We start from the raw sequence: 27047 nt of genomic DNA on the forward strand, positions 1-27047 counted from the left end.
GACAGCATATTTACTTTCGTGTTTTGTTCACGAGTGGACGTGGTTGTCTAGTTAGGTTTTCTTGACTCTGTTGTCTCGTTCTTCTTGTTGTCATAAGGTCCTTCGTTGGTCGTGTCCGTCCTCTTCATTGTGTTTTTGTTTGCGGTCCACTATGCGGGTTGCGCCGCGTCTTCCGTCACTTCAATCCCGCGACTGTTCCAGTGGATAATCAGTGGCTGAAGAAGTTTTTAAGGGAAGCCATGGGTGGTTCGAGGAGTTTAAGAGAAGAACTGGTATCCACAGCATTGTGAGGCTGCTTGAAGCTGACAGCTCCAACAGCTCCAACACAAAGGCAGCATCTTCAAGATGCTCATAGATTCTGAGGGTTATCTGCCACAACAGGTTTTTAATTGTGATGATATAGGTATATTCTGGACAAAGATGTCAAGGCATCTCTGTATAATAACAGAGGAGAATGCATTGCCCAGTCACTAGCCAATGAAAGATTGTCTCACACTGCTATTCTATGCTGATGCAAACGGTGTTTTTAAAATATTGAACCATTGCTTGTTTACCATTCAGAAACTCCACGAACCTTCAAGAAGGGTAAAGTCCAAAAGAGCAGGTTAAGTATAATGTGCAGGTCCAACAACAAGGCTTAGGTTAAACATGTTTTTTTTTTTTTTTAGTGGGTCAGTGAAGTGTTTTGTACATCGGTGAAAAAATATTTGCTTGAGATGAATCTGACACTTCTTGTCTTGCTTATAGACAACGTTTCTACCCATTCTCTAGGCCTACAAGACCACCTCCTTGAAAAATTTCACTTCATCAAGATCCAATTTCTGTCTCCCAATACCACTGTGTTACTCCAGCCTATGGACCAGCAGATTATTTCTAACTTTAAGAAGCTCTACACTAAAGCATTCTTTGAGCATTGCTTTGAGTTGACTGAAGCTAACAATCTCACTCTCGGGGAGTTTTGGAAATATCACTTCAACATCGTTGCCTGCATCAAGATGATCGAAAAGGCAAGGGAAGGGGTTATCAAGAGAAGAAGTCTCACTTCTGCTTGGAAGAAGCTTTGGGCAGAGTGTGTTATCGAATGTAACTCTGAGGCATTTGAGTCAATACCTGTGGAGCCTGTAGTCAATGAGATTGTGTCTTTGGCCAAGAGCGTGGGCCTAGAAATGAATAACAATGATATCGATGAGCTTGTGGAAGATCACAGCCAAGAAATGACCACTGAAGAGCTTGTGGAATTTCAGTGTGTTTCACAGAAGGAAGCTGTGGAGAGTAGTTCGGAGGAGGAAGAGGAGGAGGAGGAGGAGGTGGTAACAGCAAAGCAGCAGTCTTCTGGCACAATAAGAGAAATGCTGAAAGTGTGGCAATCAGTTGCAATGTACATTGAAACCTCAATAAAGCAGTGCTATGTGTGCTACAAGTTTATTTGATGATAATGCTGTGTCATATTGTCACCAAGTGTTGAAGCATTGAGGAAACAAATAACTATAGATAGCTTCCTAGTAAAAAAGAATTAGTTCTGTATCGTGAATAATAAAGTACATACTACTGTGTGTATAATTTTCTTTGAATAAATGCCTTGAATAAGATTAAAATTTTAGTCCTTTTTCTGCATGGAACACATTATCTTATTTCACATTAATTTATATAGGATAAATTGTATCTCTTAATGAGTGTTTCGCACTATGAGTAAGATTCTGGAACGAATTATGCTCGCTATACACAATTCAACTGTGATCATTTGTTTGTCTATAACAAATGTCACGTCTACTGATTTCATTCCCATTCAGATAATTCCTTCATTATGCACTTTCTTTTTCTTTTTTTTTGTCTTAGAATGTGTTAATAAGTTTGCTACTTGCTGAAGGCATTAGAGAAAACAGGAGATCAGTGACCTGCAGTGATAATACCTGTTACTACACCAGTTTATATTATTATACCACTTTAACTGTGCAAATAAGTACTGCATAGAACTAGGTCTTTAGCATAATTCAGATCTGTTTATTCAGATACCAAAACGAGATAAATTAAAGCCTCCAGAAATATACATAGCAAGGGATTTCATCAAAAGTAATATGGAATTATTCCACAGTAAACTGTGTAATGTAAGTTAGCATCTAGACCACTACAGTTCAAGGACCATAAACTATGACTAATTCTAAAACTGTTTTTATATTACTTAATGAATCTTTTCATCCTAAATCATAGCAAAAGGAAGTAAATTGTAAACTTAAATGAATTACACCTGGAATAAAAATTTCTAATGCCAAAAAGAGAACTCCGCAATGGCTTAACATCAAACAAAAATCCTGATCTTGTTATTTATGTTAAATGCTATAAAGCTGTATTCAAGGAAGCTGCAGCTGCTAAAAAAATGGCAAATAATACGTTCATCCTCAAACACAGAAATAAGACAAAAGCAGTGCGGTCAGTTGTTAAATCAGAATTAGGAGCCAAAGTCAGAGTCAAGAGACTTTGAAAAGCATGTTTGAAAATGGCGTTATAGTAAACCTTTTTCAGATTGTGAATGTTCTCATGCTTTGTTTCTTCATTGACTGTCCTCAGTGTCAACATACTGCGTTGTTATACTAGCTAAAAAATGGGGTTTGGAAGTTAAACATCGACTACTGTAAATGATGTAGCCAACAGTTGCACAATTGCATTTCACAGTTCTTTACTTTCACTGTTCACAACCTCCCAATATTACACAATTACATGGCCAGTTCAATATTGGTAAATGTTGATAAGCCTCATTAATAGGTTGCAGGCAACATCAGCATACTGCTACAATTGTTTGCTGTTGAACATCTATGAGCAGTAAAAACCTAACCACACCGTTCTTGCAGAATAGTATGGTATGTGTGTCTTGGGACCAAAAATTGGTCCTTTGTATATTCTCACAGAAATAAGCACTGAGACTATACATTGTTTGATGTTTAAGTTACAGAAATTACAATTAAAACATAACTCATTCAATTAACTACTGATGATGAAGTCCCATACTCCTTCACAGAGCGTAGGGGAACAATGCGGGAGACCCGCACCACCGTACTAGGCAAGGTCCTAGTGGAGGTGGTTTTCCATTGCCTTCCTCTGACCATAATGGGGATTAATGATGATCACAAAGAGACACAACAACACCCAGTCATCTTGAGGAAGGTGAAAATCCCTGACCCTGCCGGGAATCAAACACAGGACCCTGTGCTTGGGAAGTGAGAACGCTACTGCGAGACCACAAGCGGTGGACCAATTAACTGAATACACCAAAAAATTCCTTCTTTTTAAAAGTTCCTTCTACCACAAAGGTTAGGACGTACTGTTTGTTTAAGTAATGAAATTAACATATATAGTTATACAAACAATACTTTTGACAAACTTGGTAATTATTCTGGAATTAATTAAGGGCTGGCTTTGCCAATATGTTTTTTAATAGAGCCAAATAAGTACTTTAAGAATCCTAGTAGTTCTTCTTCCAAATGTTTATAATTAGTACAGAATTTATATTTGTTTGCAAGTCAACAATAGAATCTAAGTCACAAAACAGTTACTGATTTCACCCTATAATGATCTTTAGCAAGAGCTATTAACTAATTAGTAAATTAATTACATACACAAAACTAAGCACAAAATTAGATCTGGTGCTATATTCCTTAAAGACTGAGGGCCAACCTTTCTCTTTTATGGAAATGCAGATTACACTCATGCATGTTAACATTAATTAGGCAAAAATGAAAATAAAATGAATTTAAGGAGGCATATGGCAAAACAAGAGAGTTAAGTAAAGAATTAGTCTGTCAGTGAGAGAGCATCTTGAGTTCCTGCTGCTAACAAGTCAAATACACCATTCGTTTGTTATATGTTTTTACGTGCTTCAAACAGGAGTGACGTATTTTCAGTCACCTGTGTAGTTACTAGATTATTTTTGTAATGTCTTGCTTGTTTGAGTGTTTACTAGGCACAAGCTTTTATTTTAATAACAGTGTAGTGTACAGTACCACCATTTTTATTGACTCTTGTATCGGCTCTCATATCGTACAGGCTTTTGTTTGTTTTATTAGTGTGACTCAGTGTCAGATAGACCATCAGTGAGAGAGCACCTTGAGTTCCTGCTGCTAATAAGTTGAGCGCACCATTTGTTTGTTAAATATTTTTATGAGCTTCAAACAGGAGCGACTTCAGTATTTTTAATATAATCATATGGGTAGGGCACCCCGTCGGGAAAGCTGTTGAGCAGGTGCCGGTCTTTCAATTTGACACCACTTCGGCAACCTGCAGTCGATGAGGATGACAGGATGATGATGAGGACAGCACAACACCCAGTCCCTGGGCGGAGAAAATTCCCCAACCCAGCCGGGAATCGAACCCGGGCGCAGAGGATTGACAATCCGGGACGCAGACCATTCAGCTACCGGGGTTGGACAAGCGACTTCAGTAATGGATGGGAACTGTGATTGCTGTGTACAGATGCGAGCTGAGTTGATGACCCTCTGCTCACAGCTCCAGGTGGTGTTGGCTTCCATCACACAACTTGAGTCTGCTGCCAAGGGACATCACTGTGGGGGGATTGGACGTGTGGATGCTAGGGTTGTCAGCACGTCCCACATGTCCCCCTATCGGTCCACTGCTGTGGCCTCACCAGCTGCTGCCTGTGCTGCCCGTGGTCGAGTGGGAGAACATTCCAAAGTCTGGCAGGGAGCGAAAGACTCTCCAAGGGGCCAATTGTAGGGCCTTCCTGGTCCACTTGATGAACAGGTTTCAGGCATTGTCTTTGCTGACAAAGTATCTAAGACGGGTGCAGTCATCCACCCTGTTCCAGCGGAAGCTTCTTGGCCTGCAAGGCTTGGGCATTCACAGAGGGTGGCTTTGCTGGTAGTTGGGAACTCCAACGTTAGGCACATAATGGGGCCCTTTAAGAACATAGCTGCCAAGGAGAGGAAGGAAGCTAGTGTGCACTCCATGTGCATACTGGGAGGAGTCATTCCGGATGTGGAAAGGGTGCTTCCAGATGCCATGAAGAGTACAGGGTGCAGCCAACTGCGGGTGGTGGCTCATGTCAGTACCAATGATGTGTGTTACTTTGAATCGGAGGAGATTCTCTCTGGTTTCAGGCTACTAGCAGAAATGGTAAATACTGGCAGTCTTGCTTGCGAGATTAAGGTGGAGCTCACCATCTGCAGCATCGTCAATAGAACCGACTGTGGTCCTTTGGTGCAGAGCCAAGTGGAGGGTCTGAATCAGAGGTTGAGGTAGTTCTGTGACCATGTAGGGTGCAGATTCCTTGACTTGCACCGCCGGGTGGTGGGTTTCCGGGTTCCGCTTAATAGGACAGTAGTCCACTGCACACAGGAAATGGCTACATGGGTAGTGGGGACTGTGTGGATAGGATTGGGTGGTTTTTTAGGTTAGAGGGTCTCAGGAAACTGCAGGAAGGGCTCCAATTAATTGGGGGCAGGTAAAACACAGTAAGGTAGTTGTAGCAATGTAGTTGGAAATTGTCGTAGCTGTGTTCAGAAAGAACAAGAGCTGCAAGCCCTAATAGAAACCACTGGAGCTCAAATAGTTATAGGTACAGAAAGCTGGCTAAAGCTGGAAATAAGTTCAGCTGAATTTTTTCAAATGACCTAACAGTGTTCAGAAAGGGTAGATTAAATACAATTGGTAGTGGAATATTTATTGCTGTCAGACGTAGTTTGCCTTGTAGTGAAATTGAAGTAGATGATTCCTGCAAAATAGTATAGGTACAGGTTATAATTGAGAATTGGATTAAACTATTAATTGCATCATTTTACCGATACCCCTCCCCCCCTTGCCCCCCTGACTCAGAAGATATAGTAACTGAACAATTTAAACAAAACTTGAGTCTCATTTCAGATAGGTGCCCATTCAACCAATTATAATCAGTGGAGACATCAAACTACCATCAATATGCTGGAAAAATTATATGTTTAAAGCCAGGGGCAGGCACAAAATGTCATCCAAAATTGTACTTAATGCTTTCTCAGAAAATTATTTTAAATAATTAGTTCATGAGCCCACTTAAAGAGTAAATGGTTGTGAAAGCATACTTGACCTCTTAGCAAGAAATTGTCCTGGACAAATAGGGGGTATCATGACAGATACAGGGATTAGCGACCACAAGGCAGTTGCTACTAGGCTGAATACCATAACACTCACAACCATCAAAATAAAATGCAAAGCTGATGAAAATACTCGTAATGCCTTTTTAAGAGACAGTCTCCACTCCTTCTCATCTGATCATGTAAGTGTAGAAAAGATGTGGAGTGATTTCAAAGAGATAGTATCGACAGCAATTGAGAGATATAGACCATATCAACTAATAAGTAATGGTACTGATCCCCCATGGTACACAAAATGGGTCAGATCGCTGTTGCAGAAGCAATGAAAAAAGCAATCCAAATTTAAAAGAATGAAAAATCCCCAAGATTGGCAAAGTTTTGCAGAAGTTCAAAATACAGCATGTACTTAAATGCAGGATGCATTTAATAATCAGTGAAACTCTGTTTCAGAATCTGGCAGAAAACCCAAAGAGATTCTGATCATACATAAAGCACACCAGTGGCAAGACGCAGTCAATACCTTCACTGTGCGATAACAACAGTGAAGTCACTGATGGCAGTGCTACTAAAGCAGAGTTATTAAATACTGTTTTCCAAAACTCCTTCACCAAAGAAGACGAAATAAATATTGCAATAAAGAACAACTGCCAATATGAGAAACGAGGAAGTAGATATCTTTGGTGTAGCAAAACAGCTTAAATCACTTAAGAAAGGCAAGGCCGCCAGTCCAGATTGTATACCAGTCAGGTTCCTTTCAAGAGTATGCTGATACAATAGCTCCATATGTACCAATTATATACAGCCGCTCACTCATAGAAAGATCCATACATAAAGACTGGAAAATTGCTCAAGTCACACCAATACCCACAAAGGGAAATACGAGTAATCCGCCGAGTTACAGGCCCATATCAGTAACGTAAATTAGCAGTAGGGTTTTATATCATATACTGTGTATGAACATTATAATTTACCTCGATGAATATGATTTATTAACATTTAGTCAGCATAGATTCAGAAAATATTGTCCTTGTGAATCACAACTAGCTCTTTATACTCATTAAGTAATGAGAGCTGTCGACAGGGGCTGTCAAATTGATTCCATATTTTTAGATTTCCAAAAGGCTTTTGACACCGTTCATGAAAAGCATCTTCTAATCAAACTGCATGCCTATTGAATATCACCTCAGTTGTGCAACTGGATTTGTGATTTCCTGCAGAATGGTCGCAGTTGTATTAATAGGCGGAAAGTCTGCGAGTAAAACAGAAGCAACATCCTGCATTCCCAAAGAAAGTGTTGTACGCCCTCTATTGTTCCTGATTTAAATTAATGACATAAGAGCCAATCAGAGTAGCTCTCTTAGATTGTTTGCAGATGACACTGTCATTTACCGTCTTGTAAAGTTTCAGATGACCAAAATGAATTGCAAAATGATTTAGATAAGGTATCTGTATGGTGTGGAAAGTGGCTATTGACCCTGAATAAAGAAAAGTGTGAAGTTATTCACATGAGCACTAAAAGAAATCTGTTAAATTTTGATTATGTGGTAAGTCACATAAATCTGAAGGCTGTAAATTCAACTAAATACTTAGGGATTACGATTACAAATAACCTGAATTGGAAAGATCACATAGATAATGTTGTGGGTAGAGCAAATCAAAGATGATGATTCATTGGCAGAACACTTAGAAGGTGCAACAGGTATACTAAAGAGACTCCGTACACCGCACTTGTCCTTCCTATTCTGGAGTATTGTTGTGTTGTGTAAGATATGCATCAAGAGGGACTGACGGATGACATCGAAAAAGTTCAAAGAAGGGCAGTTCATTTTGTATCATCGCGAAATAAGGGAGATAGTGCCTCAGATATTATATGTGAATTGGAGTGCCAGTCATTAAAACAAAGGCGTTTTTCATTGTGACGGGATCTTCTCATGAAATTTCAGTCACCAGTTTTCTCCTCCTCCGATTGTGAGAACATTCTTTTGGCATCCACCTACATAGGGAGAAATTATCATCACTATAAAATTAGAGAAATCAGGGCTTGCACAGAAAAATGTATGTGCTTGTTTTTCCCATGCACCATTTGAGAGTGGGACGGTAGAGACAGCTTGAAGGTGATTCATTGAAACCTCTGCCGGGTTCTTTATTGTGAATAGCAGAGTAATCAAATAGATGTAGACGTAGATGATCCCAGATGCTTCTTCACACTACCCCCTCATTGTACTGACTGGACAGATATTGAAAATAGCTAACTGGGCAATTCAATGACCACAAGTGATCCCAGAAAATGGGTTTAACATTCTACACACAAAAGAATATTACATAAGAAATCTCGATATCAAAAACTGCAGTACATAGGTTTTTCAAACTGACCATATGAAAATCCCTGTAGAAAATATTTACATATAGTGTACTGTACATTTGCACAAAATATCCACAAATTATATTTTTAATAAAAATGGGCATCTTCATCATAAGGGATACCCATTTTGGATAAACAAAGATTACGTTGTAAGATACATATCACTTTATACAAGTCCTGTCTGGCTTCAAAAAATAAATGATCATGGGTTGCAAAGAGTTAAATTGCACTGCTCCTTGCAGTTCATTTTCAGACAGAAAATTTCTCTCTTTCAATGTTAAGTGTTTTTCACAAGCATATTCACACTTTTAATGAGTTTTAACACATTTTCTCACCAAGTCGTCCATGACTTCAACAGGTCCATGTGGCAGTTAGTAAGGAAATGCACTGCTATCAGTTCCCTTGGTGGTGGTTCTCCTCTGCCACAGTACATGAAAGAATTAGACAAAAGACCCTACTTTAGACCACTCACTTTTACTTCTAACCAAGTATAAGGTAAAAATTTTTCACACTAATGGCAAATAATAGTCATTACTTCATAAATAAAGACATTACACAGTTCTCATAACATCACAACTATTAGCACTAAAATTGACTATAGTACAAAAGGTGGGGACTAGTAAAAATCTAAAAATACTGTCTATTCCCTCCCTTTACATATATGAGGTGTTATTTTTATGTGAAAATTAGCATACAATAAATTGTTTCCATTTTAACCACAGCTACAACACTCACCACAGAGAGAATTTTGAATTCCTCTTGCAACATTTGATCCTCTATGCCCAAACGCCAGAGTATATAGGGTTAAAAGCTTCCAGTACTATAAAGGGCAGTAATACATCTAATATGGAGCTTGGTTCACTGAAAAGCTTACTCTTTACTCTTCTTGTGCAAAAGTGCTATTCTATTGAAGAAGTCATTGAGCAGAGTTTCACAATCTGTACAAGCCAATTATACAGTTTCTTTTTTCGTGTGCTGCAAACTGCTGTATGTATTTGTGTAGCAGTATCTCAGAACTGTATGTAAAGTAATGTAAACTTTTGTATCTGTTTTAAAACGAAGTTTCTTTTTGTAAATGTTGACTTGTCCCCTATACATCAAATCAAATGATTTGAAAATTGTATGTTATGAGATGAATTAATCACATTCATACACATGTAAGCAACCATTTAACATCATGTGGAATGTAATACCATAGTAAAAGACAGAGACTACTAGGTCTCTTTCACAGAAGGCACATTCTTACAATATTATCATCTGCCATGTTCATTTTCTCTTTGTGTCTGTTGTTCATTATTTGCCTTTCAGTTAATTTTCAAACAGTGTTCTCAGTCATTTTGTAGAATATGTACATATAATGAGGTGACAAAAGTCATGGGATACTTCCTAATATTGTGTTGGAGCTCGTTTTGCCTAGCATAGTGCAGCAGCTTGACATGGCATGGATTCAACAAGTCACTGGAAGTCCTGTACCAAAATATTAAGTCATGTTGCCCCTATAGCCATCCATAGTAACGAAAGTATTGCCGGTGCAGGATTTCATGCGCGGGTTGACCTCTCGATTATGTCTCATAAATGTTTGACTGGATTCATGTTTGGCAGTATTGGTAGCCAAATCATTTGCTCAAACTGTTCAGATTGTTCTTCAAACCAGTCACGAACAGTTGTGCACTGGTGACATGGCGCATTGTCATCGATAAAAATTCTATCACGGTCTTGGAACATGAAATCCATGAATAACTGCAAATGTTCTCCAAGTAGTTGAACATAACCATTTCCAGTCAAAGATCAATTCAGTTGGACCAGAGGACCCAGGCAATTCTGTGTAAAAACAGCCCACACCATTATGGGGCCATCATCACCTTGTTCAGCACCTTGTTGACAATGTGGGTCCAGGCTTTGTGGTGTCTATGCCACACTTGAATCCTACTAACAGCTCTTACCAACTGAAGTGAGGACTCATCTGAGTAGATCATGGTTTTCCATCTTGTTGGGTCCAACTGACATGGTCATGAGACCAGGAGAGGCACTGCAGGCGATGTTTTGCTGTTAACAAAAGCACTCGCATCAGTCATCTGTTGTCATAGCCCATAAATGTCAAATTTTGCTGAACTGTCCTAACGGTTACTACATTCATCACATATCCCACATTGATTCCTCTGGTTATTTTGGTGTTGTTTGTCTGTTAACACTGACAGCTCTACGCAAACACAGATCGTTAAGTGAAGACGGTTGGCCACTGCATTGTCCATTGTGAGAGGTAATGCCTAAAGTTTGGTATTCTTGGCATGCACTTGACACTTGGATCCTGGAATATTGAATTCCCTGATTTCTGAACTGGAATGTCCCATGTGTCTAGCTCCAACTATCATTCTGTGTTCAAAGACTGTTAATTCCCGTTGTGTGGCCTTAATCATGTCAGAAACCATTTCACATGACTCACCTGAGTACAAATAACACTGCTGACAGTGCACTGCCATTTTATACCTTGTGTACTTGATTCTACCACCATCTGTGCCTATCGCTGCCCCATGACTTTTGTCTCCTCAGTGTATATGCATGTGTATGTTTTCTCAATTTTTGTTTTGAAATGTGAAATCCATTTGTGCATTAAATTGTATCAGTTTGACTTGAATTGAACAAGCATATACATTCCTGGCAAAATGTTTTCAGGAAATCCTTAGGTACCTATAGTGGCAAGTGACTCTAATAATCAATTGATATACATTTCACACTTTGATAAGAGGCCATGTTTGAGTACTAATCACATAGTTTCATATCAGTACAGACTCCACTACTCAGGTAGACATTTAATTACAAAACCAAGCTCATTTGTAAACAATTACTTGAAGCATGTCATTTTTTATTCTTACAGGTATAGGAAGAGAACTTGTAAAAGCTTTAGTCCGTTATGGTGCAGACGTTATTGCTTTGTCTCGCACAAAGAAGCATCTTGATAGTTTGTGTCAAGAAGTAAATGTGACTCCAGTGTGTGTTGATCTATCAGACTGGGATACGGCTCGGGAAGCGGTGAAGAAGATTGGCCCAGTTGACTGTTTAGTAAATAATGCTGCTGTTGCATTACTGGACCCATTCTTGAAGGCAAAACCAGAAGATTTTGATAAGTAATTTCATGATTTGACATTTTTCATGTATTAATTGCAACTGTTAATGTTAATCCCTTATGCTTTCCATCAAAAATGTGTTGATTTAGTCAGAGTTCCATTTAAAGAAAATTGTATATCAAGTAACACTCACTAGCACAGAACACTGATCAGAGTATGTAGTTCTTTCTAACTTTAGTTGTTCAGTTACAAAAATGTAAGAAATTTAGTAGTTCATAATAAGATGATATTGTTTCCTATGCTTACTAAGAACTGTTCTATGAACTTTCCTTTCTTTTTTCGCTGTACATACTGGTACAATATTGTTACATTCCATCCTGGATTTTCAATTATTTGATTTGTACATACTAGTGTATCTACATCTACATCTACATCCACATCCATACTCCGCAAGCCACCTGACGGTGTGTGGCGGAGGGTACCTTGAGTACCTCTATTGGTTCTCCCTTCTATTCCAGTCTCGTATTGTTCGTGGAAAGAAGGATTGTCGGTATGCTTCTGTGTGGGCTCTAATCTCTCTGATTTTATCCTTATGGTCTCTTCGCGAGATATACGTAGGAGGGAGCAATATACTGCTTGACTCCTCAGTGAAGGTATGTTCTCGAAACTTCAAAAAAAGCCCGTACCGAGCTGCTGAGTGCCTCTCCTGCAGAGTCTTCCACTGGAGTTTATCTATCATCTCCGTAACGCTTTCGTGATTACTAAATGATCCTGTAACCAAGTGTGCTGCTCTCCATTGGATCTTCTCTCTCTCTTCCATCAACCCTTTCTGGTACAGATCCCACACTGCTGAGCAGTATTTAAGCAGTGGGCGAACAAGCATACTGCAACCGACTTCCTTTGTTTTCGGATTGCATTTCCTTAGGATTTTTCCAATGAATCTCAGTCTGGCATCTGCTTTACCGACGATCAACTTTATATGATCATTCCATTTTAAATCACTCCTAATGCGTACTCCCAGATAATTTATGGAATTAACTGCTTCCAGTTGCTGACCTGCTATATTGTAGCTAACTGATATGGGATCTTTCTTTTTATGTATTTGCAGCACATTACACTTGTCTACATTGAGATTCAGTTGCCATTCCCTGCACCATGCGCCAATTCGCTGCAGATCCTCCTGTATTTCAGAACAATTTTCCATTGTTACAACCTCTCGATATACCACAGCATCATGCGCAAAAAGCCTCAGTGAACTTCCGATGTCATCTACAAGGTCATTTATATATATTGTGAATAGCAACAGTACTATGACACTCCCCTGCGGCACACCTGAAATCACTCTTACTTCAGAAGACTTCTCTCCATTGAGAATGACATGCTGCATTCTGTCATCCAGGAACTCTTCAATCCAGTCACACAATTGGCCTGATAGTCCATATGCTCTTACTTTGTGCATTAAACGACTGTGGGGAACTGTATCGAACGCCTTGCAGAAGTCAAGAAACATTACATCTACCTGGGAACCCGTGTCTATGGCCCTCTGAGTCTCGTGGACGAATAGCGCGAGCTGGGTTTCACATGATCGTCTTTTTCAAATACCATGCTGATTCCTACAGAGTAGATTTCTAGTTTCCAGAAAAGTCATTATTTGATTTGTATGTACTAGTGTAAATGTGAGTGGTGTTATTATGCTCCGAGTTTCAGATTTAATTGTCTTTAAATTTTCTGTGTGGTTTGAAGTTTAAGTGACTGTACTTCAGAACTCTCAAAAAGTGCCTACCACATATTAATTTTGTTACTTGGATTATAATTTTGACTCATTAGCAATGAAATTAGACACATGTACCTAGTAGAGGGTGGCAATCCAAATTTCCCTGGTTACCATGGTCAGGTGGTGTTGTATGGACTCCATGAGGCAATGAAACTGTTGTGGAGCCAGCCTGATCCACGACTGCTCAACTGCCGCCCACAACTCGAGAAGCTGAGTACAAATTTTGCCTATCTCAGCCAGCGTCATTCCAGTTACCATTAGTAGGATTAAGGTCAGGTGCCCAGGAAGCCCACACGAACACTCCATGTGTGTGGTGTACCACTCAAACCATTCTGACACAATTCAAGAGTGAAGTGTTGATGCATTGTCTTGCTTAAGACTGCTGTAGATCAAGACACCAATGCTCTTAATAGGAAAGTTGACACCTGAGTTGTTCACTGATGAGAGGCAGTAGCAGACATATGACAGGCCCCATTTTATACTGTATAAAGATCTCAGACATGAGGATATCTCCACCATCCGCCTAGATGGTTCCTTGTTAGCATATAGGGTATACTGCTTCATGTGGTTTTTTATGTTCTCATACCCTGTCATCAGTCTGCTTACCACTGACACAGTGTCCTGCAAAAAGCTCTTTGTCTGCATAATCATGTAGATATATCACTACATGCGTTAGGTACCTACAACCTGTGATTGTTATGTCCTGATATTGCAAATTGTGCTCGGCGATTATATTATGAGTGTATCTGTGAGCAATAATGAAGTCCATCAGCTCATTGTTGCTGGAAAGGCCATGTTTTGGGAAGGCAAAACACAGTTAATAAGTAAACTGACTGAATAGAACATGAAAATGCCACAAAAATTTAAGTTACAGAAAAGGAATATTTTTAATGTGATTGAAAATTTAGTACAAATTATTAATTTTACCGTGTTGCACAATATTCAATTTTCTAGGTATCTACCAGTTCCTATAGATGCTACTATGTAGCATCACTGTACTTAATATTTGCTTTTAATTCAAGCAAAACAGATTGCTTTCGAATACTGTGAAGTATGATATCTGCAATATAACTAGAGAATAGAAAGCAACCCATAGCCCTTTTCAACTGTAACTAGGTGGTGTACAAAGACAGTCCATTACACAAATTGTAATATTGCTGAAGTTAGGACATATTACCCACTTAAAATGTTTATTTTTATATGTTTATTGTGCCTTTTTGTCTTCACTTTATGTGGTGCAAGTAGATATTGAAGATTTTAGACATTAAATGTTTCCTTTTATTTATTTCTTTTCTGTAATAGTCAATATTAGCTAGACATACTTAAATTTAATTCTGATACACATTGTATCAAATAGTAAATGACTAATGAGACAACTAGCATCACACCCAAACTAAGAACTTTATATTTTCAATCCAGTCACTGTTGTGCACTCTGGGAGAAATTCACAATGGGTCATCCCAGAAACATTGAAAAAGAAAAAGACATTATTAACATTGTTTTGCATAATTTTTCCAAATCAAGCTTCTCCTGTCTCTATGATGATGATCTGTGCCATTCCATAGTTTGGTGTTTTGTCTCTGGCCAAACTGAAAAATCAACTTTCATCCTCAGTTACAGTTTGTTTCAACAGATTAGGACCCTCAGAAATTACAGAGATGAAAGTGGCACAGCATGCAGCTCAATGCTCTCTCTGCTCTTCTGTCAGTGAATGTAGCACCAAATCTTTATCTTGTGCAAAGCTTTCACTAAATGGACCTGATCATTTCCTTACTGATGGCACATTTCACTTCAAGCATTCTGGTGGAAATTTCCCTATCACTGACAACAATTTCCTTGGCTTTTCCCACATTTTCATGTGTCCAAACAGAGCAAGACATCCAACACTTGGTTCATCTTCTAAGATTTATTTTCCATTCTTAAATGCTGAAAATCAGAGGAACTCTTATGCACAACTAAGGCAATCATATCTGTAAACACGTGTCATATCTTGGTAAACTTTTCATGCCGTTTTTCATGATTTACAGCAAAATTTTATCACAGCTCTTTGATCCATGATGCTATGTTTGTCTGCTACTTCTTGCACATTACTTTCACAGCTACTAAGCATTCACAGGCTGAGTCATTGACAAGATCAAAACATCTATGCCTTCAACACGATCTAGCAGATGAAATTGTAACCACATGTGGCATGTTACTTGAAAAATTTCCAGGTAAAATAACCAGCCTGATTCCCTATTTAGCACACGGTGTATTATTTTTAAAATATTTCATTACTTATAGGAAATATCAGTATTGGGCACAATGAAGATTCTGTTATTTTCAAGTTGCATTGCTTGTGTTCTTTAAATGAAACAGAAGAAACCAAGACTTTTATGAAATATATTTTTATATAATACTGCATTATACAAACAAAATCATTTAGATTCCCATAAACTCTTTAACATACATCTTCTTGCCTGTATTCTCTTAGACAGGAAGTGTAGCAATGTGGAAGCTCGAATATCTTGTGACAATACACACATCACTCATTGTTTCTTCTATTGGGGAATGAGACCTGTATGACTCCCAACCCCCACCCAATTTCATTTTATTATTATTATTATTATTATTAGCTTTTTGACTTTTTTTTCTCAGACTTAAGTCTGGTTAAAAATGGAACGTGACGCGGACCTCGGTCAAGCGTGACTTCCTTGTAACTGTATGGTATATGTTATATTGCATTTAGGAACTTTCGGGTAATTGAACATGTATCAATAATTACAGATTTTTGTAGTTGTATATATATGTTTGGATGTAGCTGTATTGCATTGATGTACTGGTGAATATTGTGAGGTATGACTCCTGTAGTTGATAGTATAATTGGGATAATGTCGACTTTATCCTGATGCCACATGTCCTTGACTTCCTCAGCCAGTTGGATGTATTTTTCAATTTTTTCTCCTGTTTTCTTCTGTATATTTGTTGTGTTGGGTATGGATATTTCAATTAGTTGTGTTAATTTCTTCTTTTTATTGGTGAGTATGATGTCAGGTTTGTTATGTGTTGTTGTTTTATCTGTTATAATCGTTCTGTTCCAGTATAATTTGTATTCATCATTCTCCAGTACATTTTGTGGTGCATACTTGTATGTGGGAACGTGTTGTTTTATTAGTTTATGTTTTATGGCAAGTTGTTGATGTATTATTTTTGCTACATTGTCATGTCTTCTGGGGTATTCTGTATTTGCAAGTATTGTACATCCGCTTGTTATGTGATCTACTGTTTCTATTTGTTGTTTGCAAAGTCTGCATTTATCTGTTGTGGTATTGGGATCTTTAATAATATGCTTGCTGTAATATCTGGTGTTTATTGTTTGATCCTGTATTGCGATCATGAATCCTTCCGTCTCACTGTATATATTGCCGTTTCTTAGCCATGTGTTGGATGCGTCTTGATCTATGTGTGGCTGTGTTAGATGATACGGGTGCTTGCCGTGTAGTGTTTTCTTTTTCCAATTTACTTTCTTTGTATCTGTTGATGTTATGTGATCTAAAGGGTTGTAGAAGTGGTTATGAAATTGCAATGGTGTAGCTGATGTATTTATATGAGTGATTGCTTTGTGTATTTTGCTAGTTTCTGCTCGTTCTAGAAAGAATTTTCTTAAATTGTCTACCTGTCCATAATGTAGGTTTTTTATATCTACAAATCCCCTTCCACCTTCCTTTCTGTTTAATGTGAATCTTTCTGTTGCTGAATGTATGTGATGTATTCTATATTTGTGGCATTGTGATCGTGTAAGTGTATTGAGTGCTTCTAGGTCTGTGTCATTCCATTTCACTACTCCAAATGAGTAGGTCAATACTGGTATAGCATAAGTATTTATAGCTTTTGTCTTGTTTCTTGCTGTCAATTCTGTTTTCAGTATTTTTGTTAGTCTTTGTCTATATTTTTCTTTTAGTTCTTCTTTAATATTTGTATTACCTATTCCTATTTTTTGTCTGTATCCTAGGTATTTATAGGCATCTGTTTTTTCCATCGCTTCTATGCAGTCGCTGTGGTTATCCAATATGTAATCTTCTTGTTTAGTGTGTTTGCCCTTGACTATGCTATTTTTCTTACATTTGTCTGTTCCAAAAGCCATATTTATATCATTGCTGAATACTTCTGTTATCTTTAGTAATTGGTTGAGTTGTTGATTTGTTGCTGCCAGTAGTTTTAGATCATCCATGTATAGCAAATGTGTGATTTTGTGTGGGTATGTTCCAGTAATATTGTATCCATAATTTGTATTATTTAGTATGTTGGATAGTGGGTTCAGAGCAAGACAGAACCAGAAAGGACTTAATGAGTCTCCTTGGTATATTCCACGCTTAATCTGTATTGGCTGTGATGTGATGTTATCTGAATTTGTTTGGATATTAAGTGTGGTTTTCCAGTTTTTCATTACTGTGTTTAGAAACTGTATCAATTTAGGATCTACTTTGTATATTTCCAAAATCTGTAGTAACCATGAGTGGGGTACACTATCAAAGGCTTTTTGGTAATCAATGTATGCGTAGTGTAGGGACCTTTGTTTAGTTTTAGCTTGATATGTCACCTCTCTATCTATTATCAGTTGCTCTTTACATCCTCGTGCTCCTTTGCAGCAGCCTTTTTGTTCTTCATTTATAATTTTGTTCTGTGTTGTATGTGTCATTAATTTCTGTGTGATGACTGAAGTTAATATTTTGTATATTGTTGGTAGGCATGTTATGGGGCGATATTTAGCTGGGTTTGCTGTGTCTGCTTGATCTTTAGGTTTCAGATAGGTTATTCCATGTGCAAGTGTATCAGGGAATGTGTATGGGTCTGCAATGTAACTGTTAAATAATTTAGTTAGATGTGAATGCGTTGAGGTGAACTTCTTCAGCCAGTAATTTGCTATTTTATCATTTCCAGGGGCTTTCCAATTGTGTGTAGAATTAATTGCTCGGGTGACTTCATGTTGCAAAATTATCACTTCAGGCATTTGTGGTATCATCTTGTATGTGTCTGTTTCTGCTTGTATCCACCGTACATGCCTGTTATGTTGTACCGGGTTTGACCATATGCTGCTCCAGAAGTGTTCCATGTCTGTTATGTTTGGTGGATTGTCTATTTTAATGTGTGTGTTATCCATTGTTTGGTAAAATCTCTTTTGGTTTGTGTTGAATGTTTGGTTTTGTTTCCTTCTATTTTCACTTTTTTTGTATCTTCTAAGTCGTTTGGCCAATGCTTGCAATTTCTGCTTTTTTTCATCTAATTGCTCTATTGCTTCTTGTTGTGAGATTTTACCTAACCTTTTTCGTTTTTTGTCTGATATTTCATTTCTTATAAATTGTGTTAACTGTCCGATGTCTCTTCTCAGTTTTTCTATTCTGATCTGTAACCTGTGTTGCCATGCTGGTTTTGTGGGTTTCTTCTGTGTGTTGGTTTGTTCTGATCTCTGCCTAGTGTGTATATTTAGTGTAGTGAGTGCTCCTATATAAACCAGTAGTTGTAACTCTTCCATAGTTGTGTTTTCATTTATTTTGTTGTGTATGATTGTGTTGATAGTTTTTATTGTTGTTTCGACTTGTGGGTTATTTGGCGGTCTATGCAAGAATGGTCTAATGTCTGTATTTGTGTCTTTGTATTCTATATATGTCAGCTGAAATTTCTGTTCTATATCTAACACGTGTCTCTCTTCGTGTTCTATTTGTGCTTGTTCTGGTTGCTGTCTTAAGATTTCGTTTTCCTCTGATTGTTTAATTGATGCGTGTTGGTCTTTGTTTGTTTGCTCTGGGATGTTTGAGTCCATTACTGTGTTTTCTTCCTCTTCTGATTGCACATTATTTTGTTCCAGTATTTGTTGTACTTGTTGTTTGATGTTTTCTAATTCTGACTGGGGTATCCTGTTATTTTTGATTATTACACGGATCTGATCAGCTAGTCGTTGTTCTGTTAAAAATTTTAATTCCGGGTATCTGGTAATAAATGTTGTGTATACTTGTGATCTGTATCCAGTTGTGTTGGCTCCTAGGTTTGTTGCTTGGTAATAACAGAACATGAGGTGTCGATTAACTTCATCTGACCATCTCATCCTCTGTCTTTGTTTTCCTTCTAGGGTGGTTGCAGGAAGCATATCCTGCAAAACACCTCTATTCGGATTTAAATCCTTTTCCAGTTGGCTAGCAGTGTCGTTACTGTTTAGCAGTATTATTATTATTATTATTATTATTATTATTATTATTATTATCAGTAGTAGTAGTATTAGTAGTAGTAGTAGCAGCAGTAGCATTAAAATTCTAGTGTTAAATCTCCTTGAATCTCTTCTGCTCTGTGGAAACAATGTCCTTTCAATGTAGTTTCGAATATGGGGAACCAATGAAGTATGCTGGGCTCAAGTTGAGAAGCAGCATGGATGAGATGTATACAAGTGCAATGTTCTGCCAGATAACTGTGCATCAGAAATATCACAATGCAACATCAGTTCTTAGTTTTTACACATTTTAGGACTCTTCTCATTCGCAGCTTCTTGCCAGTTCTTCAAAACCCTTTGTACTGTTTTTCATTTACTACATGGCTACAGGTTGCAGTGATAGGCTGTGTTGTTATGTGACCACGTCTTACGTACTGTGTGTATTTCCTCAGTAGTTGCAGATTCTGTCCAGGAATTTTCATTATTAGCATCCAGTTTTGCTCAGTGAATTAGGTTATCAGTTCTCATTTGACACCATTTTATTTATTTATTTATTTTGTCCATTGCTATAGCAGTAACATGACATGAACTTTGTTACTCGGTGCTTAAGATAACTTATACAACTGTTAAATTGGTTTTTGTTATCTTCAAGATATTCATTGCTTGCAGATCTTTTCTTGCTTTCTTTCAAATAAACGTTTAATGTTTTGCAACCTTTTAAGTCTTTTAAGAAGAACTTTCCACATTAATAGTTCAGCAATAGTGCCTTTTCCTTCCAGTTGTACCTGAAAATGGGCATAAAGCTGAAATCACGATTGTGTGAAATAAATTAATAGTAATTTACATTCAAATGGTGGAAATTTATTTCAAAAGGTTGAGGAATAGGTTATTTTTGACAGTTTGTGTAAAATACTTTTCTCTATTCATTCATTGTTAAAAACTTATGGTAAAATGTGGAAAATCAGCCAAAATAAACAAAATAGATTCTTCAGACTGAATAGTTGATGTGCACACTTGGCCAATAAAATATTTATGTTCACATATTCCAATACCATATATAACATCATAATTAACAAATGGGTTGCTGTCATTATCAGTGTTTCATAATTTTTCATGAAGTTATAGGACAGACAATTTTTTGGCATCAGATACAAGTTGAAACTGCCTGTTACAAATGTTAAATTTGGACTTTAGATCGCTGATCATCAGCTAAATGTGTTTCAGTGTTTGGTGCAGTGATGGTCTGCTCCCAACAAAATATATGAAACCATATTACTCTGATATGTGCTTATTCAACATGAAACATAAAGAATTAACATTTTCTGGTTATTTACCAGGCCATAATAAAAAATCTCATTAAATATGTTTCTTTATAGACATTTACCATACATCACTCAGGTGACAAGGCCTCTAGATCTCATTATAATGTGCAAACTTCTGTTGTAAAATGCCTTTTCAATCGAAGAATAGAATCATTAAAACCTTGATAATGGATCGGTGTTTGCAAATTTCTTCTGGTTGTGAGACCTCTTCCTAACCCACTGTGCTTCCACATCATTCTGCTTTTTGGGAATATTTCTTGGAATTTGCATTTTCAGGCATCACCGAATACAACATTTGAAGGGATGGATTGTTCATTGTCCTGTTCCATGTGATGTTTGTCAGTAAAATTGCATGGCATGATTTCAGACTGATGCCCACTTCATCAGCAATCTATTGGGCCCTTATCAACAATTTTTGCAAAACACTGGATCAATACGCTACATAGTGATCATTGCTTGATGCGGAAGGTAATGCAGATTGTGGGTCACTTCACCCAGCATTACTCTCACTTAAATGGCTGAAACTCTCATAGCACTGAGTGTGTCACATGCTGTGCACTGCATTCTTGTTTAAACAGTTAAAGTTTTCCTGTAAACTTGATCTCTCCATTGTGAGAAACTTTATGCATCTGATTTGTTTTTCCAAACCCTTAAATGAGAAATTTTCCTGACACTTTGTACATATATTAATGTCAACTGTTACAACTCGAACACAATTTAGTGCATCAAATATTGTACACAGCACCCTGTTCTTAAAACTTGCTACGAAGAGTGCTTAGTATCATCACTAAGTTCAATGTAGCTGTTGACATGCTACACTGCCTGATTTTTTTAAAAAAAAAAAAAAAAAAAAAAAAGTTATGCACCCAGAATACATCGTCAGATGTTATTAGAACTTCATTCATGTACAGACAGTTGCCAGTATGTAAATTACTGGAGTTGCAATTCTGTGTGACAGGTAGAACGGACATGAGTGTGCATTAGTGTTGTTCATGTTTAGTGTTGTTACCATGTTACCAGGTCTGGTGGGGTATACAAGGAGTTCAGTTGCTGAGTAATCACTCTGAAGGACATGAATGAGGCCCTGTGCTTGAATAAGATAGCATTATCAGCACCCTACAAGAGTTTGAAAGAGACCTCATTGTGGGTTTCCATTTGGCCAGCTGGTTGAATCATGCTATATCTTGATATGTGTGACATTCGGGTGTGACAATGGCCTGATGTTGGGGTATGATAAAATAAGGGGAGGCATACTTGTCAAGGTTCTGGTTGACTGTGTCTGACCATCACAAGGGAGGATTTCAAGTACATCATAACCACTTTACTTCTGCAACTGCATCCAAGAACAAGTAATGGAGTCTATGCAACATTCTACGTTATCCCACACCACTGATTGGAGCCTAGAAGTAGCCAGACTAGGGAATTACTGTCCCATGCACAGGCAGCCATTAATACCACAACAGAAATGCAGCGTTTGGAGTGGTACCATGACTGGCAAGCATGGATTGCTGATGACTGATGTTGCATTGTGTCCAGTAATGAATTGTGCATTGACACTACCCCAGATGATCTTTGTTGGCAATTATGGTGGCAACCTGGGGAGACGTCCCGTTCTTTCAATGTTTTGGAGAGGCACACGGTGTTTCTCCTGGCGTCTTAGTGTGGGGATCCATAGGGAACGAGTTCAGGTCATGCATGGCTGTTGGTGATTGAGGAAATTCTGTCAGCACATCAGTATGTCAGACACATCCTGCACCCTCAGGTGTTACCTCTCATGTGACAGTATCATGATATCATCTTTGAACATGATAATATCTGCCCACATATGCCACATGTCTGTAGGAACTGTTTCACGATATTGAGGCATTCCTGTGAGAAGAAAAAATCCCCACATATACCCCAGCGGAATGTTTGTGTGTCCAGATCGGCATCTCATGTGTTCCAGTGCCAGTACCTGGGATATCAAAGACCAGTTGCAACAGTTGTGGGCCACCTTGCCTCAGGAAAGGATACAATGGCTTTATGACATCCTTCCCAACTGAACCATTGGGTACCAGGCTAGAGGGAGTGCAACGTCATAATGATAAGTGGTCTCATACTGTCAAGTTCTTTGTAGATTTGACTGAAATAACATCGTATATCCTCTCAACCCATCCAGTTCACCACTGGCAATGGAGGGTGAAGCTTTGACAATGCCAGCCACTCGTGCTGGCGAAACGTCAGAAAAATCATTAGATGAACGTCGGCCGAAGAACCCGAGACAGAAGCCAATAGGCAGTTTGTCAACAAATGGCCACGAAAGCCTTAACAATTTTGTAAATGGGAAAGTATTTGTTATTTGATGAATAACCATAGAATGTGTTCCACTGTAATCTTCAGCCATCACTGGAGATTCAAACTGTTGAAGTGCTGGTCACTGTTTAACATGCAAACTGTGTCCCTGTCATAGTTAAGAGCAAAAATCAAAAAGATTGGCTGTGAAGTGATGCTGCATCATTTCAAATTGGATATTTGTATTAAGTTAGTGAGCAATTTTAGTACACAAATAATCCAGAAACACTTAAGCTCTGGCACATACATATTAAATTCGTTTGTTGCAAAAGTGAGGAAAACAGCAGACTGTAGAAATTTGTAATGTGCTCTCTCTCTTTCTCTCTCCAGCTCCCCCATTACATACACTCTTCTATTAGACTGACTTTATTTCTTTTTTTATTTCTGATTTAATACTCATTTTGCAGCTGAAAGCAGGGTGTTGAAGCTCTTTAAGTAATTTAAGTAATAAGACAATTTCTGCAACCATGACAGTTTATGTATTAACATAACTTGCAAAAAAAATTGTTAGTAGGAAACTAACGAAACCTAGTATTTTGAATTTATTGTCTATACTTTCATTTACAGCTTCAGCTTTGACTAATTATTTAGAAATTTTCTTTATTTTACTTGAAGTTACTTTCTGTTTTTCATCTTATGCTACAAACAAATCAGTGAATTTTTTTCTGTTTTCTTTTGTTCAATCCTACTGCCCTTATATATGATATGGGCCATTGTGGGCTGCTTATTCTCAGGTGCTTGATCTGTCTTGTTTTTTACTTTATTTCCTTTGGAACATAGTTGTATCACACTACATATTAATTCTTGTATTTTTTTAATTTTTATTTTATTTTCAGGAGCTTTGCTATTAATGTTAAAGCAGTGCTTAATGTCAGTCAGGTTGTTGCAGAAAGTATGATTCAAAGAGGAAAAGGAGGAACTATTGTAAATTTATCGTCTCAAGCTTCACAGGTTGTGAATCTATTACATTGTTTACCTTTCTTTTAATGTAGATCAAGAACTAAAACGAAAAAGTAACTGTCTTTTTAATTTAGTACTGAATCTTTAATTTTAGGCTGCGCTAGCAGACCATGCAATATATTGCGCTTCAAAGGCTGCTGTAGACCAGCTTTCTAAAGTGATGGCTCTTGAGCTTGGACCTCATAATATTAGAGTCAATTGTGTAAATCCAACTGTTGTAATGACTGAAATGGGGAAGATAGGTTGGTCAAAGCCCGAGAAGGCAGCAACAATGCTATCCAAAATTCCTATGGGAAGGTTTGCTGGTAAGACTTTTAGTACTTGAATAGCATATTCCATGATATAAAAATAGAATTTTAAAATGACTTGCAGAGCCACAGAAATGCACAGTTTTCCAGAATGTAATAATAAATTACAGAACATGCTGCAACTCATGTACTCTATTTAAATACAATGCTGCTTAGTGGTGTTGTTTTTGTTTCAGAACCTGAAGATGTAGTTAATGCTGTAATCTTCCTGCTCAGCAGTAAATCTGATATGATAAATGGAATATGTGTACCTATTGATGGAGGATTCCTTGCATGCTAACACTGTTTATATGTATCTTATAAATGACAGCTGTGTCAGAAGAACCAAAACCTCACACTTTATCTAAAGGAAAAATGATATTTTGAATTTCATATATAATATTAATTTAGCATGTAAATCAGTAATATAAGAGAAAATTTGCAGTTATACATGGAACAGATAAATATTTGTTTTTCCAGTTGCTGTCAATACTGACAAATAAAACTTGGAGTCACTCCTGTGGCAAAACAATGTTAATGCCTCAAACTCTTATGACAATTTTATACCTTATAGCATATGAGTCCAACATAATACCATGAAAATCACTATAAGTGGTTCTGATACTGACTCTTTAAGACACTGTTGATTGTTGGCAGATTAGAACCAGTAAGATTATAAAGGCAAAGCACAGAATCAAATATTTACTTAGAAAATTAGAAATTTATTAGTATGGGATTCCTGTTACTCAGTCTTTAAATGTGTAAATCATAAAATTTTAGTAGGGAATTACAGGAATACTGACTTATGATGCATCAGCTTTTTATCCCATCTTCTTCATGACCAAAGTCATTTTTCTATGTTTAAATACAGAGTTTTTGAGAAACAAAGTAGGTACATGATAAAGGATCACAGTAAGAATCATTACAAAGTGGAAATATACAGTCCAGTCACATTAATACGACCATTATCTATGTTAAATGTCAACATGCTACAACCACTCACAGGTGGCAGGTGACATCACTAGCAGTGGACAGTATATAAATCATGGCAGGTGGACACGGAAAACAGTGCTGTTGTTGTCATAATGCAGAAACAAAGCACTTTATTTGATGTCCAAAAGAGCATGATCATTGGCTTTTGGGCCAAGGGTGGAAGCATTTCCAAAATGACTTCATTCATAAACTGTTTACTTGCAGCAGTGGTTAAACTATTCTGTGCCAGGCAATAGATAAAAGGGGTGAATGAAAAGGGGTGAATGACGGCTGTGGAGATGTGTGGAGGTGAATAGATGTGCACCTGTTGAACAACTGACGGCCCTGATGAATCGAGGGGCTACCAACAGTGTCTCCTTAACTACCATTCAGTGAACGTGGTTGCATATGGGTCTCCGCACCAGGCTCCTGATCCATGCACTCATGCTGATTGCTGTTCACCACTGACAAATGCTGGAATTTGCATGCCATGCCACAACTGGATGCCCACTGAGTAGTGATAGGTGGCCTTTGCAGATGAATCATCTTTAAACTCCATTAGACAGATAGCTATTGGTATGTATGACCCTGCAACAATTGTTGAAAGGGTCCAAGCCAAAGAAGGGACTGCTATGGTCTGGAAAATATTTTTGTGGCATTTATTGGGTGGTCACATAATTCTAAAAGGCACATTGGATCAGCACAAGTATGCATTTATCCTTGGAGACCATGTCCACCCCTACACACATTTCTTTTTTCTTGGCATGATGGCCTCTAACAGCAGGACAACGCAACATGTCATACAGTTGCAGTGTACGTGTATTGCTCGAAGAGAACCAGGATGAGTTAACTGCACTCCCCTGGCACATTTCTTTTTTCTTGGCGTGATGACCTCTAACAGCAGGACAACGCAACATGTCATGCAGTTGCAGTGTACGTGTATTGCTCGAAGAGAACCAGGATGAGTTAACTGCACTCCCCTGGCCACCAAACTCCCCAGATTTAAACCCAATTGAGAATCTGTGGGACCACCTTGATTGGACTGTTTGCACCAACCAAAAAACCTAGTGTAGCTGGCTACAACATTGGAGTCTGCATGGTTCCACATCCCTGTCCATACCTTCCAGAACCTCGCTGATTCTCTTACTGCATGTCCACTCTGCAAAAGGTGGTTATTCAGGCTTTTAACAGGTGGTCACATTCATGTGAGTGAACTATGTAATACAGAAAAAAACCTCAGTTCCCAATAGGTTCCAAAAAAAGGCAAAAATATGGATAGTGACAAGTATCAGAATCTAAACTGCAAGGAAGAGTGAATTGCTCAAATACAGAAAAAACAGTTACATTCCGAAATACATTCAACTATATAGAAGAGTGATGTGCCAGGAGAAAAAGAAAGGCCATTGATAAGTTCATAACAGAATCAGCAAATAAAAGCCAATCAGTTTGGAAAATAATAAAGAAGGAGGAAAGTAAATTGTTGCTAAAATGGAAAATATCACTCTGAACCATGCAAAAAAGAGTGCCACTCATCCCCAACATACTGCAGATCTCTTCTGTTGTTATTATGTAGATGTCACAAATAATTTAATAGTCAGTGACAAAAGAGATAGTAGAAACAAAGACTAAAACAAAATGCACTCTTGGTTCTCTTAAGTCTACATTTTCAAAACAATTCTGGATGAAATCATCTGTCTTGTATCAAATTTTAAGAAA

At 37.8% G+C, this 27047-nt stretch overlaps 1 protein-coding gene across 1 annotated transcript in view; it reads left to right on the forward strand.

Moving 5' to 3' along the window:
- Window positions 1-24891, forward strand: part of LOC126163138 (L-xylulose reductase-like) — a 47918-nt gene extending 23027 nt beyond the window's left edge. Inside the window, exons 2-5 of the mRNA XM_049920063.1 lie at window positions 11315-11564; window positions 23949-24063; window positions 24167-24377; window positions 24557-24891. Of these exons, the coding sequence (XP_049776020.1) occupies window positions 11315-11564; window positions 23949-24063; window positions 24167-24377; window positions 24557-24660 (680 nt within the window). The 3' untranslated portion in view covers window positions 24661-24891. The remainder of the gene's footprint in view (window positions 1-11314; window positions 11565-23948; window positions 24064-24166; window positions 24378-24556) is intronic.
- Window positions 24892-27047: the final 2156 nt, after the last annotated feature.

The sequence above is a fragment of the Schistocerca cancellata genome, chromosome 2 (genome assembly GCF_023864275.1).
Source record: "Schistocerca cancellata isolate TAMUIC-IGC-003103 chromosome 2, iqSchCanc2.1, whole genome shotgun sequence".
Taxonomy (NCBI): domain Eukaryota; kingdom Metazoa; phylum Arthropoda; class Insecta; order Orthoptera; family Acrididae; genus Schistocerca; species Schistocerca cancellata.